A 14818-nucleotide genomic window follows, 5' to 3' on the forward strand; every position below is an offset into this window, starting at 1 on the left:
TGTCTCAGGTGGCAAAGAGAGTTCTAAATAAAGAATTAAAATGCAAATAGGGAAGCCTTAATTTACATATCCAAAAGAGATGAGGTATTAAGTGAGCATCTGTTAGGTATACCCGGACCCTCAACTGGCTACATTGTGTACTGGAAGAAGCTTCAAGGAAGAGTAACCTTTCTTGCACAAACACAAAAGAAATCCCTTGAAATTTGAAGGCAGAGGGAGAACAAAGCTAACAACAGTACTTGTTTTATTTTATTTTTCCTTCAGAAGACCTTTAAAAACATTTCATAAAACATCAAACAGATTGAATAATGAGCATCCACGCAAATCATGAAATTATACTTAAACAAGCTTCAATTGTGTTTTATTGAAAATGTTCAGTTAATAAAGTTATCAAGGGATGCCTGGGCTGCTCAGTTGGTTGAGCGTCTGCTTCCTGGGATCGAGACCCACATCAGGGGCTCCTTTCTCAGAAGGGAGCCTGCACCTCCCTCTATCTCCCTCTCCCTCTGCCTGCTGCTCCCCCTGCTTGTGTGCTCTTGCTCTCTCTGTCTCAGAAATAAATAAAACCTTAAAAATTAAATTAAATTAAAAAATAAAATTAAAAAGCCATCAAAAACATATCTATACTGTTTGAAAAGATGTAAACTCACTCAAAAAAGATAGCAATACCACCTGCAAAATAAATGGGGTCATCATTTCTTCTAATCCTTAGAATTGCAGTAGTTTTATTTCCTATTTTAGCTCCTCCAGTGGCATTAAGTAGAGTAATGGTAAATTCCTCCATTTCTTCTGGAATCTTGGAAAATGTTACACATGTTTTAAGTTAGGTGATTTGTACAAATAATTCTATCATATTTTCCTAAATTATTTATCTTAAAAAAAACTCTATTAATGACGGTACTAATGTTCACTGCCATTTCTGATTCAAGTAGGACTCAGACCCAAAAATACCATTTTAATGTGCATATCATCCAAAAAGCCACTTTATTTGGACTCATCAAAAAATTTAATGGAAATAGAGATATTGTGCCTCATATAAGCTGAAAATATAAATACTACATAGGTCACATTATTTCTGTAAAAAGATGAGATATGTTGTTTACAAGAAAAAAAAACACAGAAAAATAACTTTCTGGTGCATTTAGAAGAGGTCATAATAGTAACAAAAGCTCAGCTAGCTCTCAAAGATCTCTTAACAAACCTTACTGAAGCTTTACCCATAAAGGCCTTATTCCCATGTCCTACAAAGATGAGATTCCCCACCATTCTCTGAGCCTATAGAAATCTCTGGGTGGACACTGTTTCTCTTTCATTCTATCCACGTAAGCTGGTATTTTCTGCAGCCTAAAATGAAGAGTGTTGGGGGAGGTCTGGGTGGCTCAGTGGTTGAGAGTCTGCCTTTGGCTCAGGCTGTGATCCCGGGTCAGAGGATTGAGTCCTACATTGGGCTCCTTGTGGGGAGCCTGCTGCTCCCTCTGCCTATGTCTCTACCTCTCTGTGTTTCTCATAAATAAATAAATAAAATCTAATAAAATAGAATAAAATAAAATGAAAGTGTTGGAATTTTGTGTCTCAATGAACAAGCCTGAGGGAAAGGAAGCAGGTTTCTGTGACCGTTAAAGTATAGCTCCACTCAGAAAAGTCCATCCCTGTTGTAATTAAGTTCTTTCTCTTTATTACCAATAAGATGAGCACCACCCTGGATCCTTGATCCATCTGGTGAGAATGCACCAACAGGATGCTTGGTAGATAGTACCCTTATCTTCAAAGGCTTGAAGTGCAAGTGGAGCACTTAACCTCAACTTGAATCCCTGATAATTAGCACCTACACAGTGTCACTGATAACTGTGAGTTCTAAGAGTTAAAGATGCCATCAGAGAAACCAAAAATATTTCTCTTCTGGCTTCTATTTAGACATTTTCATACCTGCATTCTTTATCATCTATTTTCATAACAAAATATATTGTCAGATGTCTAATTATTAAATGATTATTAAGCAATGACAACAAATAAAGAGAGTTACATAAGCAACATTTACCTCATCTGGAAGGGAATAAATGGTGATATTTTTTGAAAATTCATGATCTCCAAAGAAAATAGTCCCTTGGACAGGAAATACATCTTGTGTAAAGTCTGGACTAACCACCCATGATACACTAACATTACCAAAGGTGCCTCGATTTCTTATTACATCATAAACAGCTGTGAAAAACAAATGTACATAACACATATGAATACATAGTTAACAATTTAAAAATGAGTAAAGAAACTGCTCAAAAAAACAAAAGTAAAAATAAGACCTCTTTTTAATAAAAGTCAATCATTTAACTAGACAGCCTCAAGGTATATACCTAAATGTAGTAACCTAGTCTTCTTTCTGTAGGTATAAAAATTTATAAAATAAATGGACTTGGTCTTTTCTATCACAGTTTGGGGTTTTAAAAATCATTCTGCACAGGGAACAAAATGGTAATTAATTAGGTACATCCATGACAAAGTTCTACAAGGATATTTGCTAAAAGCAGCTAGAGGAAGTTGCACAGTCAAAAGCAATTTTCTTACCTAAACAGACACTGCTCTAAAAATAAGCACCTTCTTATTTCAGGCCACTGCAATATTTCCCTAGCAATAATTCTCAGTTTTAAAGTCTTTCCTATTTGACTCAACTCATTCTTCAGTGTCTGAATTCTATCACATATAATTAAATTGAAATAAAAATATACCCAAAACATCAGTTGTCATCACAATACTGATGTAAGAAATAAAAATAGCAATCCTACATGATAATTTTTTTAAAATGCCGATATCTATACTACATGTAATTTTTAAGGCAGATAGACAACTAAAAATAACTATTTTCTAAAGAAATAAACTAAAAGATGATTTATTTCCCCTTCAGTAAACAGTACTAGAATATAAGAAGCAGAATCAATTACCACTATAGGTATCGTCTCCTTTAGTTTCATTTATCATAACAATTAGATCATCAGAAACAAATTCTATAATCCCATGAGGATCATCATTTTTCAGAATTGTTATGTTGACAACTGTAGCACTTCCCAACTTGCTTTCCCGTTCACCATGGCTGCTAAGGACCACCCAATAGTGCTCATCCAACTAAAATGAACATGTCAAATTAGGAAAAATATAAAGTTATTTCAAAGCAAATAAAAATATATCTATTCAAGAATATTAATACTATTTTTCAGAAATATCCCACTCACTGAAAAAACAAAAGAATTGATATAATTTCTAAAAACATTGTTTAACGTTCTCCTCAATTCAGGGAGACATCAGATATAAAATATATATTATCCAGAAAGGGAAAAGATAAGCCGTGATACTATACTAAAATAGTAAGAAGACTAGACCTTACATTGATGATCTAGTCATTTAAACTAATAAAAGTAAATAAAAATTAACTGAAAAAGCTACCTACGTACTGGTGTGCAAACACAATAGAGCAGTATGTGTTCCATTAATATAAAACTTAAGTTGATTTCTTTTTAAACAGTGATTTTACAGAAAAACCTCAGTTCAGACCCATATCATTAAAAGTTCCAACAGGTTACATTAATATAAGGCTGAACATAAAGCTTAAAGAAGATGAAAACTGATCATACACATTTCAGATCGTTTGTTATTTCTTTATGTAGGACAAACATATGTAATTCAAAGTTGAATGAATCTTACTTTGTTTTTTAAGTTTTTTTTCTTCTGCAAACATAAGTACTTCTCAATCCTTTCTTAGTCCTGTATCTCCTTGTCAATGTTCAAAATATCATATTCATAATAAACTAGATATTGTTAGCATTCCACAAAAGCACAAGAAAAAAAATAAAATCCTATACCTCTGGTATCCCATCCAATCTTGTTAGCAATGTGATTACAATCTCCCGTTCTCCAGGTTTAAATTCTAGCACCCCTGTGTTTCCGTAGAACTCATTGCTATCTCTTGGCTCTACTCGGTAGTGAAGAAACTGCTTAACCAGAGCTCCCCTGGATCGGGTGATGTGGAGCTCTACAGATTCCCCTTCCTTAAAAAAAAAAAAAAAAAAATCCATGAAAGTTCAAGTCCTTCAAGATTGTTCTTCTGAAGTTGTGATTGTAGAATGGATTGAAGTTTCTTTCATACTTACTTTTATAACATAGGGTCCTCTGGATGTAGGAGAAAATTCAAAAACTCCCCCAGGGTCATCATTTTCCAATATAATTAGGTCACGGCTAGTATATCCAGATTTTAGCACTTGATTTTCCACATTGACCCTGGAGAAGTCAGAAGGAAAAGAAAGGGACCTGCCACCTATAATCTTACTACTGAATTCTGTAGCCTTATCTACAATATTTACAACACTTCCAGATAATGAATATGAAGGCTATTAGGAGTTAAAACTTAAACTGAATGTAAGTGTATTAAAATTACCTAAGATCACAATACTTTTTACCCAAAATATTTATGGAAGAATTTTTATTTCTGAATCCATTATATTTTTCATATTTGACTGAAATCAAATATTGTCATAGTACACCAAAAATACACCAAAACTATTGTCTAACTACACCAAAAAACAAGTAATCAAAGGCTGTAAATATATTTTTATAAAGTACTAAATCTACAGAATTTTTTTACAGTTTTAGGAAAATTTAATTTGTGATATGTACTTAGAAAATACATTTAAATAAAATCATTTTAATTTTATATGCACTTGAATTTTAAAAAAAAACAGACATAAGATTATACTAACTAAATAAAAGTTGGATAACTGTATGGACTAAAGCAAACCACACTAATCAAAAATAAATGAAATTATGATTATATTTTAGAAATATTTTGTGACCTTTCATAGGATTCTATTCATCTCAATTTTAACCTCATTATCTTTTGTTATTATAAAAGAAAATATAGGACATACACAAAAAAAATGGAATAGAATGGATCTGAGATGCATGACTTGTTAAACAACTCCTATACATCTCTCAAAAGAACAGAATTTAAAACAAGAATTTTTTATTATTTCTAGTTTTTATGCTCAGTGTATAATTAGAATGATCAAAGAGACTGGGACACAGAGCTCTGAGAGTATAAAAGCCAGCATACTCTTCGAGAATTCTCAATTCTGCAATCTGCTCTAAATCTTCCAAAATGTCACTTTCTGTTGAACTACAAAGTATTCATGATCAGACCTCAAAATTACAGTGAAACCACAATTAATATGTAGAAAAGACAGCTCACTTCCTATGTAATAGAGAATCAGAATTAGCATCCTCTGCTACTTTTGGAAATCTGACAACCAACACCTAGCATACTCATGACCACAGAAGAGACAGTTCAAATAATAGGACAGTTATTTGTTATACTGTTAATGCAGTCATGTGATTTTCATAGTAAATATACCCATATTTCATACACGCTCCCCTTACCATTAGAAAATGAAAGCACACAAAGCATGCACAGGCATCAAGCAAAATTTCTCAAGACCTGTGGTCATGCAGAACCGCAGCCTTGTCCAAAACAATGGCTTGAAAAGCAAAAGGTCGAATAACCCAAAACAGGCATTATTTTGTACACTTACCCAAAATACACGACAAACCTTTCTGTTTCTACCCTGTCAATACAGAAAGAAGTGTGGGAGGGGAAAAAAGGAGACAGAGACACCATTTGCCAAAATCTCACTAATACTGCTAGAAATGTGAACGAGCTTTAAAAATAAGCTAAAGAAAGCCTTTCATTTTTCCCCCCACAGGCTAGTAATGTTCACTTTATGGGAACTGTGCACACTGGATTCTTTGCTATTGACAAATGCTAGCAAGAGGTTCAGCAGTTCCCACTTAGGGAAGATGACCCCATGGCCAGCCAGCATGTCAACACCCATTGAAGACATTCCTTTCCAGGCCTGCTCCAAGGCGCTGGGGCCTGCCAAGCACTGTGCATGCTCACAAGCCACAGCAGCTGAGCAAATCTCATTCAGCTTGACTTATAATTACTTAGTAGCTTTAATGAGGTTTTTAAAAAAACAAAAATCTTCATCCTCAGATCTAAAGCCAGTTGTTCTTTGAAAAAATAAAAAACTCTAGACGCAAAGAAATACATACCTTTCATCATTTACATAGAAATACATTTAAGAAGCCATAGATAGCATTTTATCTTTTAACTTTGACAAATATTACTTAAATAGAACTTCATATCAGGAAATCTAAATGCTTTTCCAAATCCCCAATGTATTTCATTTTCAAATAGCCTTGAAAAACACATGACTACATGCACAACCGTAGTGCTTCATTTTTAAAGTCAAATAATACTATTTATAAATATGAAGTTATATACTACATATATGAAAATTTTTCTGAAATAAACTGGCATGGTGAAATTTTTTCTGATTTGGAGAAAACTAACCAGTAAAATATTTTTAACTGTTATGATTCTGAAAGCATAATAAATTTTAAATCCAGAGCAACTTTTATCCCTAGTAAATACAGAGAGTTTGCATTTGAATTTGACTTTAGAGAGTGTATAATGTACCACAATAAAGTGTTATTTTTGTTGCATTATTATATCATAACATTGTAATAACACTTACTACCATTCATTCTTTCATTTTAGTTTTGTTAAAAATTTGCAAAATTGAGATGGAAGTTTAGATAAAATATAATTTTAAATCACAGATTTTATTCTCACATTTACTTAATTAAATATGTCTTAGAAAAAATAAATAAATAAATATGTCTTAGAACACTCAAACGTTACTTGCTCATTACTCATGCACAATTGAGATAATATAAGTAAGCACTATTACTAATTGAATTAAAACATTTTAATATAAAATTGAATGAATTTCCTGTATTTGAAGAGTGTAACCAATAATTTCCAAAATACTCTACCCCATGATTTATACTTCCTTTTGTACTGTTTTTGTCCATAGGAGAGAAAGAAATAAATGCTTAAAAATTATATTTAATTAATATAAAAGTTTATATGATCAAGTTTAAAAAAATGACTGTTTAGAAAAAATATTTTAAAAATTTACTTACTATAAACTTTCGAAGGTGAAATTTAAATCATTCTTTAAACTCTTAGCCAAAGCAGAAACTGAGCTAAGAATTTTTATGAATTGCTATATCTTTGGTTTATAAATATTGTTTTCTTTTTCTTTTTTTTTTTTTTTTTGACGACTGCCCATTGATTTAATGAGTTCTCAAACCTAACTAAAAGGAAAAAGGATGTAAATGAAAAAACGATAATTTTCAGTTTTCATTTATATTACATTTCACTGATGTTTAAAAATCATTTGAAATACCTTTCTTTAAGATTTAATGTGACACACATATTAAAAGCATAACTCATTTAGACAGTGTGTCTGCTACATTTGGTTTTTGCTTTTTAATTTTTGTTTATATGATTTGTTGTTTTGTTTTACTTTTTATGTAAAAAGGGAAGTAGATAGAATGCGCTTATGAAAACCAACAAACTGCACAGCTGACATTTATTAGATTTGCTCCCTACATTCTATATTTTTCTTTGACATAAAAATAAAGAACAGCTAATTATCAGGGTTATAGAAGGTGTTTGCACAAAATACCTACAAAGAAAAACCTACTAGTAGAATATAGAGAGGATCAGGGGGTTCCATAAAATGAGTATTATTACCTCATTAATGTAGTATAATATAATGCCAGCTGAATTTATATGTGATTTTTATTGTTTATAAAATACGAACTTTGCAAAGCCCTCCAGTCACACTAAACTTCTCTAATATATATCAACTTTAATATAGGAAACTGTAGCTGATAAGCTTGGTTTTGATTTTTTTTTTTTTAATTAACTGACATCAGTTAAACAAAGAACTTTTTTCATTTTTGGAGATTTTCTGAATTACTGAAAAAAAATCTCTCTTTGAGAGACTGTAATATTTTCCTAATATAAATTACCCACTGAGAAATCTTAAGTAAATCCTTATTATTACTGAAAAATACCTCTTAAATTTGTATTTTTGATTCTTTGAAAAATACGTATTATTTAGTGTTCAAATTCTATGTGAAATCAAGAATTTCATTATATGAAGATTAATGCTTTCTTTTTACTCACTCAAAAAAGCTCTAGTCCTCTCCCCTGTTGAAAACGAAGGAGGCAGAGCTGTCTACTTAACCTAACATTTTGGATTTGTTGCTGCCTACTCTTTTAATATAGCAACTTATTAACTATGCTTATGTTATATCTGATACCTTCCAAAAATTCTGTGTGTAATATTTCCCCAAAATGAATAGCAGGGTAAAAGTTTACTACGTTATAATACTCACAGTCTAACCAGAGCCATCAACAAAAAAACAGAAAAGTCAGAAGCCCAGAAAATGCTACCTACTTAGTTTTTTCTCTTTACTTTATATGGAGGAAAGAATTAAAACAAAAAACAAAATTATTTCAGAGGACTCAAACATATAATATACACATGTTACTAAATAAACATAATCTAAACGGGTTATTACCTGTCTAGAGAAAGTGTTACCGTCTCATTCATTTCTGGTGTGTCATCAGCTTTGACAGTAATGTTGATTGTTGTGTCACTTTGTCCAGAAAAAAACACAACAGAGCCATTAAAGGGACCTATATCATCCAGGGTCACTGCTTTTGAATTAAAGCCAGAGGGTTTTAAACTCCAATAGACAGTAGCCTGGCCATCAGTTCCATCCCGATGTAAAGGAATGTATACCTTATAAAAAAAAATGAAACAATTTCTTCTGAAATATATGCTAACAAATTTATGTAAGTTTTTCAGTTAGTACATGCACATGTTATATGAATATATATGTATTCTGCAGAGAAGCCAACCATTAAATGACATTAAGATACAACTGGGCCTGCCTTCTCTTTAAGCATAAAAATAATTTTTTTTTCAAGATTTTTTTTTAAATTTTTTTTTAAATTTATTTATGATAGTCACACAGAAAGAGAGAGAGAGAGAGAGAGAGAGAGAGAGGCAGAGACATAGGCAGAGGGAGAAGCAGGCTCCATGCACCGGGAGCCCGACGTGGGATTCAATCCCGGGTCTCCAGGATCGCGCCCTGGGCCAAAGGCAGGCGCTAAACCGCTGCACCACCCAGGGATCCCACATAAAAATAATTTTAGATAAAACTATTTTTATTAGTTTTTGCTAACCAAATTTATCTGTGAAACTGCCCCTACCCAAAAATATCCCTAACCTGTTATTTGTCTTAATAAAAAGAATATTTTAAACCCAAAGAATCATGAAAAACATAGAACATGTTGGCTAAATACTAAATTTCCATTAGAGTTTCTCCAAAAAAGGAATTAATGTAATATCACAATATAAACAAAGATTAACTTTTGTAATTAAAACTAGAAAATTAGAAAAAAATTCATCCTAAAGTGATGAAGGCAAGAATAAGAATATAATAATAATATAAATAAGAATAAGAAATGTTTGTAACCAATACAAAAAATGCAGTAGAAACAAAATCAGATACTCAATCATAGTTCTGGGTTACCTTGAGCAAGTTACTTAACCTCTCTGACCTCAATCTCCTCAAGTGAAATGAAGCTAGGGCTTCCCTATTTTGCAAGTTTGTGGGGAGGATTAGAGTGCCTCTCCACTGTATGAGCTAAATAAATGACAGCTATTATAGTAATTCTGAAACAAATTATATTTGGTAGTTTTACCTAAGTGCAGTATATTTCAAATACATAAAATAAAAGAATCATTGAAGATAATGATAAAGTTTTTTTCAAATAAAGAATATAAATGAATACTTCATGGTAGCTATACTATTCTTTTTAAGCCCCTAAAAATGTATCTTCTTTGTTCTTTGCTTTTTAACACAACCCATCGTGAAAAATGGAAGATATTTTCCTCACTAACCATCCTGTTAATTTGACTAGCAATGGCTAGGGCTAGAGACTAGTGAGCAAAATAAGATACTTAGGGCAGACAAAAAAAAATAACAGAGGGCTGAGCCCTTAAATCACCCTGAGGGAGTGCGTGTAGTCTGGGCTATGGATTGGATAGAGAGAAAGATAACTGAGGGAAATTTCTACCCTTTCTGTTTCCCAGAGGGGAAGAACACAGTTTCACAGAGTCCAAAACTTTCCCTCAAAACTAATCTCCCTCAAGGGAAAAATATGAAATGGCAAACTGACAGCAGATAAAAGCAATTCACTCTCTAAATGTTTTTGTTTTTTAGTTTTTAGAAACAACATATTAACAAAAAATACAAAAGAATCACAGCCATCTTGAAAAATAAGCTGTTCTGCCAATTTACAGAATCAAATATAAAAACAAAGAAAGCTGTGGACACTATATTTTGACGTGAGACTTTCATAACAAAAGCAATTCTCTTTTTTGATCAGAACTCCAACCCACTTTAAATCAAATCTAAGTTATGAGAATCTTAGAGAATGTTTCAGGGATAGACCATGACACAGGTAATGGTAAAGCTGAAAGTCAGAGCCATCCCTAGATAGATGGCAGGAAAATTCAATCAGGGTAGGGGGCAGGTAGGGGTGCTACATATGTAAGCATGCTTGTGTGTGTGGGTGTGCATGCACACAAAAATTAACCCATATATATAATTAACCCATATATACAACACATATATATAATTCCATATAATATAATATTCCTCAGATTTGGCATTCCACAACTTTACCACCATCACTTCCACCACCAATTATAGTACCCAAAGCAGTCACCCTAGTCCTGCCTAAGACAAGCATGAGGAATACTAATAAATGGAATAAGTCAAGGATACCTGCAATACATGTGACTTGGCCAATAAAAAAGTGTGTATGTGTGTGTGTGTGTGTGCGTGTGTGTGTATTTGGCTATCACTCTGGCAAATGTCATAGCACTATCTAAAAGCATTCACATCAAAATACCCAATTGTGGCCATGAGCAATTAATTCTAATTTTACTCTAACAAATATGGTAAAAGATGATGAATCATATACTTATCAGTTACTTGTATCAAATGATATGTTGAAGACTTGCTGTAAATGGTGAAGCTTTTTAACATCTGTTCATTCTGTATGTTAACTATACAAAAAAGAATAGTGTCTTTGCATTACCTCAGACTCTTATCAGGCCCCATCAATGAGAAAAAGCCTACTTACCACTTCAACAGCAGAATCTTCTGGTTCATGTAAAATGATGGGAAGATTGCTAATGAAGCCAATTTCTCCATTTGCAATATCTGGAGTAACCACTAAAGAAATATTTTGGATTTCCCCAAATCTAGGACTTACAGGTGGGATTGGGGGAATTATGTTCACCAATTCCACAGTTTCCAACTATAATAAACAAACAAAAAACACATTAAAAATGGAAAAGAACAAATTTTTAAATTAAAAAGGAGTCTTAATAGCACAGGGCAATAAGGTAAATGTGGTAAAGGTCACAAACGTGGCAATTTCATCTCCTCTTTCATTCACCATCCTATTTCAATCTCCTGCACTGGCTTCTTGAGCTGTTTTTTGCTCTTCAGTTATTACTCTCCAGGGTTCTTTCTAAGCCTTTTATCTTATAATTTCATACCCTTCCCTAGTAATCTCTGGATCTCTCCTTTGAATTCCAAATCTTTGTAACCAACTGCCCCTGGACATCAGAAATGTCACATAGACATTATAGTTAGAATGTTCAAATCAGAAACCACTGTCTCTGTTCCATGTCCCCTCACCACTAACATCATCACACTGCCATCTGCTTTTCCTCTTCATCACCTATACCCAACTACCTTGACCTTAAAGCCAAACTGAGGGTACCCACATCTCTTTCTTCTCTTCCACTGACCCACATCTCCAATCAATTGCCCACTCCACTTCCCTGCCAGAGGAAATTCAATATCAGAAGATCATTCAGAACTCCAAATGTAACATAACCTGTCTTTTCATTTATTGAAAAACAGCATACGTATGACACATAGTATCTCTGTGTTTAACAAACATGACCACTAAAGCAACTTCCATGGTGTTCTCTAGGGCCTCCCTTCATCATCTCACAAGTACAAAATGCACCCACTCTTAAAGACTAGTTTCTTTCCCTCTCTCTCATGAAGATCTGGTATCTCCAGACCTTTTTATTCTATCTTTCTGAACTTCTCCAACTACTCTCCCTAAACTTAGAACTTCATCATAAATTTCACATGTTGCTTGCTTATCATCATTTTGTGCATTCCAGACTTTTACTTCCCAACAAAACCCTTGTGAGTCTGTGTTGTTCTCAGCATTTTCTCAGTTCATGATGTAGACCCAAAACTATAGGTAAGATGCAGTAAATGTTTGTCAACCCATCCCTCCAACATAAAAAAGAGCTCTACAACAATCCTGGTATATCACAAACCTTCAACATATTATATTCTAACTTTCCAAAATTCAATTCATCAATCCATACAGTGTCCACTTGAGGAGTACAGAAACAGATAATCATTACAGGACTTAAAAAACAAAAAATATTTTAAATTGAAAAGTAACTCTGAACTTAGTAAGACATATGGATCTACCACTCTTTAGAGTTCTCTGTTAGGCTTTGTAATGTGGAAACAATGTCCATAAGTAACCACCAGAAGAGACTTGTGATTTAAATTGATTTTCCACAAATGGACAGAGCTAGTTCTGATCCCACACATAATGTCATATATTATGATAAATGATATATATTTCAGAGGGCAAAAGTAAACACCTTTTATTAAGACTTTTTTTTAAGATTTATTTATTTTATTTGAGATAGAGATAGAGCATGAGCACGAACCGGGGGGAGGTGCAAAGGGAAAGGGAGAAGCAGGCTCTCCATTGAGCAAGGAACCCAACTTGGGGCTTGATCCCAGGACCCTCGATCATGACCTGAGCCGAAAGCAGACACTTAACCAACTGAGCCAGAGAGATGCTCCAGGAAATGCCTTTTTAAAGTCACACATTTTGCTTTAAAAATCACAAACAGGAGAGGCACCTGAGTAGCTCAGTTGGTTAGGAGTCTGACTCCTGATTTCAGCTCAGGCCATGATCTCAAGGTTGTGAGATCGAGACCTGCGTCAGGCCTGGTGTTAGGTATGGAGTCTGCTTAAGATTCTTTCTCTTCCTCTCCATCTGTCCCTCCCCATCCCAGTCTTTCCCCTTCTCTAACAAACAAATATTTTTAAAAGTTTAAAAACCATATACAGAAGAAAGATAGGAAAAATTCCATTATTTGGTAAGTAGCCATTTGAGTAAAAGAAAAAAAAATTAGACTGACCAATTTTGCCAAATATGGTACGCAGACCAAGTCAAGTGAAATAAAACATGTAATTCTTTAGCATACTGCATTTACTTTATAAAATAAATACAATGAAAACATAAATGGCAAAAACCACTTATCTGTCATTCTTTCTAGAGAAAATATACATACATATAAATTTCTATTTATCTTAAAAAATATCACAAGGAATAAATAAAATGGATATATTTAAATGTATATATAATACATATTTAATTTATATATGTATTTAAATGCATATATAAAATGCATATAGATATAAGGTGTACATTGTTTGGAGGCAAAGATGTTTTTGAAATACTTGGTCATGTGTGAGGAAGCATGTGTTTGTGAATGAATACTGATTCCCATATATTTGCAAAGAGCTACACTGATAATACTATTTAAAACATTAATATATTTTTACCTTAAAACTTTCTAAAAATAAAGGAGAAAAATAAGTCGTATCTTACATTTTCAAAAAAAACTATAGAATTCTAAATCTAGGATTTTTGAAAAATACAAAGAAGATATAGAAGGCTATGAAATGAACTGATCAAAAGGAAAATGCTAATTTTCGATGGCTTGTTTCCTAGTCTCTAAGCCTTTTTGTCTGGGTTCCTTAAGCATCTGCTAAATCAAACTGCCCCATTCATAAAGAGTCGTTCTTTGCTTTCAGACGGTCTGCAACTGGGACAGCACATTAGTAAACCCCAAGCCTGCCAGAAGTTGTATCTCAGACTAATGTATTTAGCTGTGAGGGTTAGTGAAGAATGAGGAGCTCATGTCTCAGATTCTCCTTTCTTCAGTTTCATTCAACTTTCCATGCAGCATCTGATGCCTCCTATTCTTGAGTTGCTCATCCATTATGTACTGTACAAACTACACAACCTTCTAATTTCAACCAGCCTTCCAGAACCTACAGCTGTTTTGAACCTCGAGGAACTGTGTCAGTGACCAATAACGTCTTTTTTTCTAAACTGTTAAATTAACTGTCTGCACTGTAAGACCTTTTGTTTTTTAACTGAATACAGAGAGAGAAAGAATTGAGTCTGGAATTAGTGGTGCAAACACATTTCTTAATCGGCATCACCAAAATTTAGATATTACACGCTTCTTCAAGTTTCCACTTTTCAAGTATCAACAAGAATAAAATCTGTCTTGTTCATATAGAATGCTGAAAATAGCTCTGCCAATACCTGATCCAGAGAAGGTCCTTAATAAGGTTTTGTTTACCAAGAGATTCTCTGCAGCTACTTAGATAGAGATATTGGATATTTTCAAAAGACTAAAAGCTTAATAGAAAGGTTACTAATATTGGCAGAGATATGGAGGGGTCTGTATCCACAGTAAAAACTAGTCTTGAGAAAGCATGAGAAAATAAATCGGAAAGCTAAAATGGGGATAGAAAAGTTCTCCACAACTCAAAATCAATGTTACTGCATCGCCAGTCCTTAAACTCACCTCGTATCACTACAACAATTACAAGAATGTCAAGATGCCCAGGCCTCCATGAAAGCAAAAGCAACTGTAAAATCTGTGCTTCATTTCACTTGGGTTAGTAATTTGGTTCTCATATCACT

At 33.3% G+C, this 14818-nt stretch overlaps 1 protein-coding gene across 1 annotated transcript in view; it reads right to left on the bottom strand.

The window, feature by feature from the left end:
* The window catches only part of ADGRV1 (adhesion G protein-coupled receptor V1), a 517368-nt gene that overhangs the window by 453527 nt on the left and 49023 nt on the right, over positions 1-14818 (bottom strand). The window contains exons 10-16 of the mRNA XM_025438360.3: positions 11123-11299; positions 8482-8705; positions 4140-4266; positions 3852-4037; positions 2937-3117; positions 2039-2202; positions 673-796 (exon numbers count right to left, since the gene is read on the bottom strand). Of these exons, the coding sequence (XP_025294145.3) occupies positions 673-796; positions 2039-2202; positions 2937-3117; positions 3852-4037; positions 4140-4266; positions 8482-8705; positions 11123-11299 (1183 nt within the window). The remainder of the gene's footprint in view (positions 1-672; positions 797-2038; positions 2203-2936; positions 3118-3851; positions 4038-4139; positions 4267-8481; positions 8706-11122; positions 11300-14818) is intronic.

Source organism: Canis lupus, chromosome 3 (genome assembly GCF_003254725.2).
Source record: "Canis lupus dingo isolate Sandy chromosome 3, ASM325472v2, whole genome shotgun sequence".
NCBI classification, from domain to species: Eukaryota; Metazoa; Chordata; class Mammalia; order Carnivora; family Canidae; genus Canis; species Canis lupus.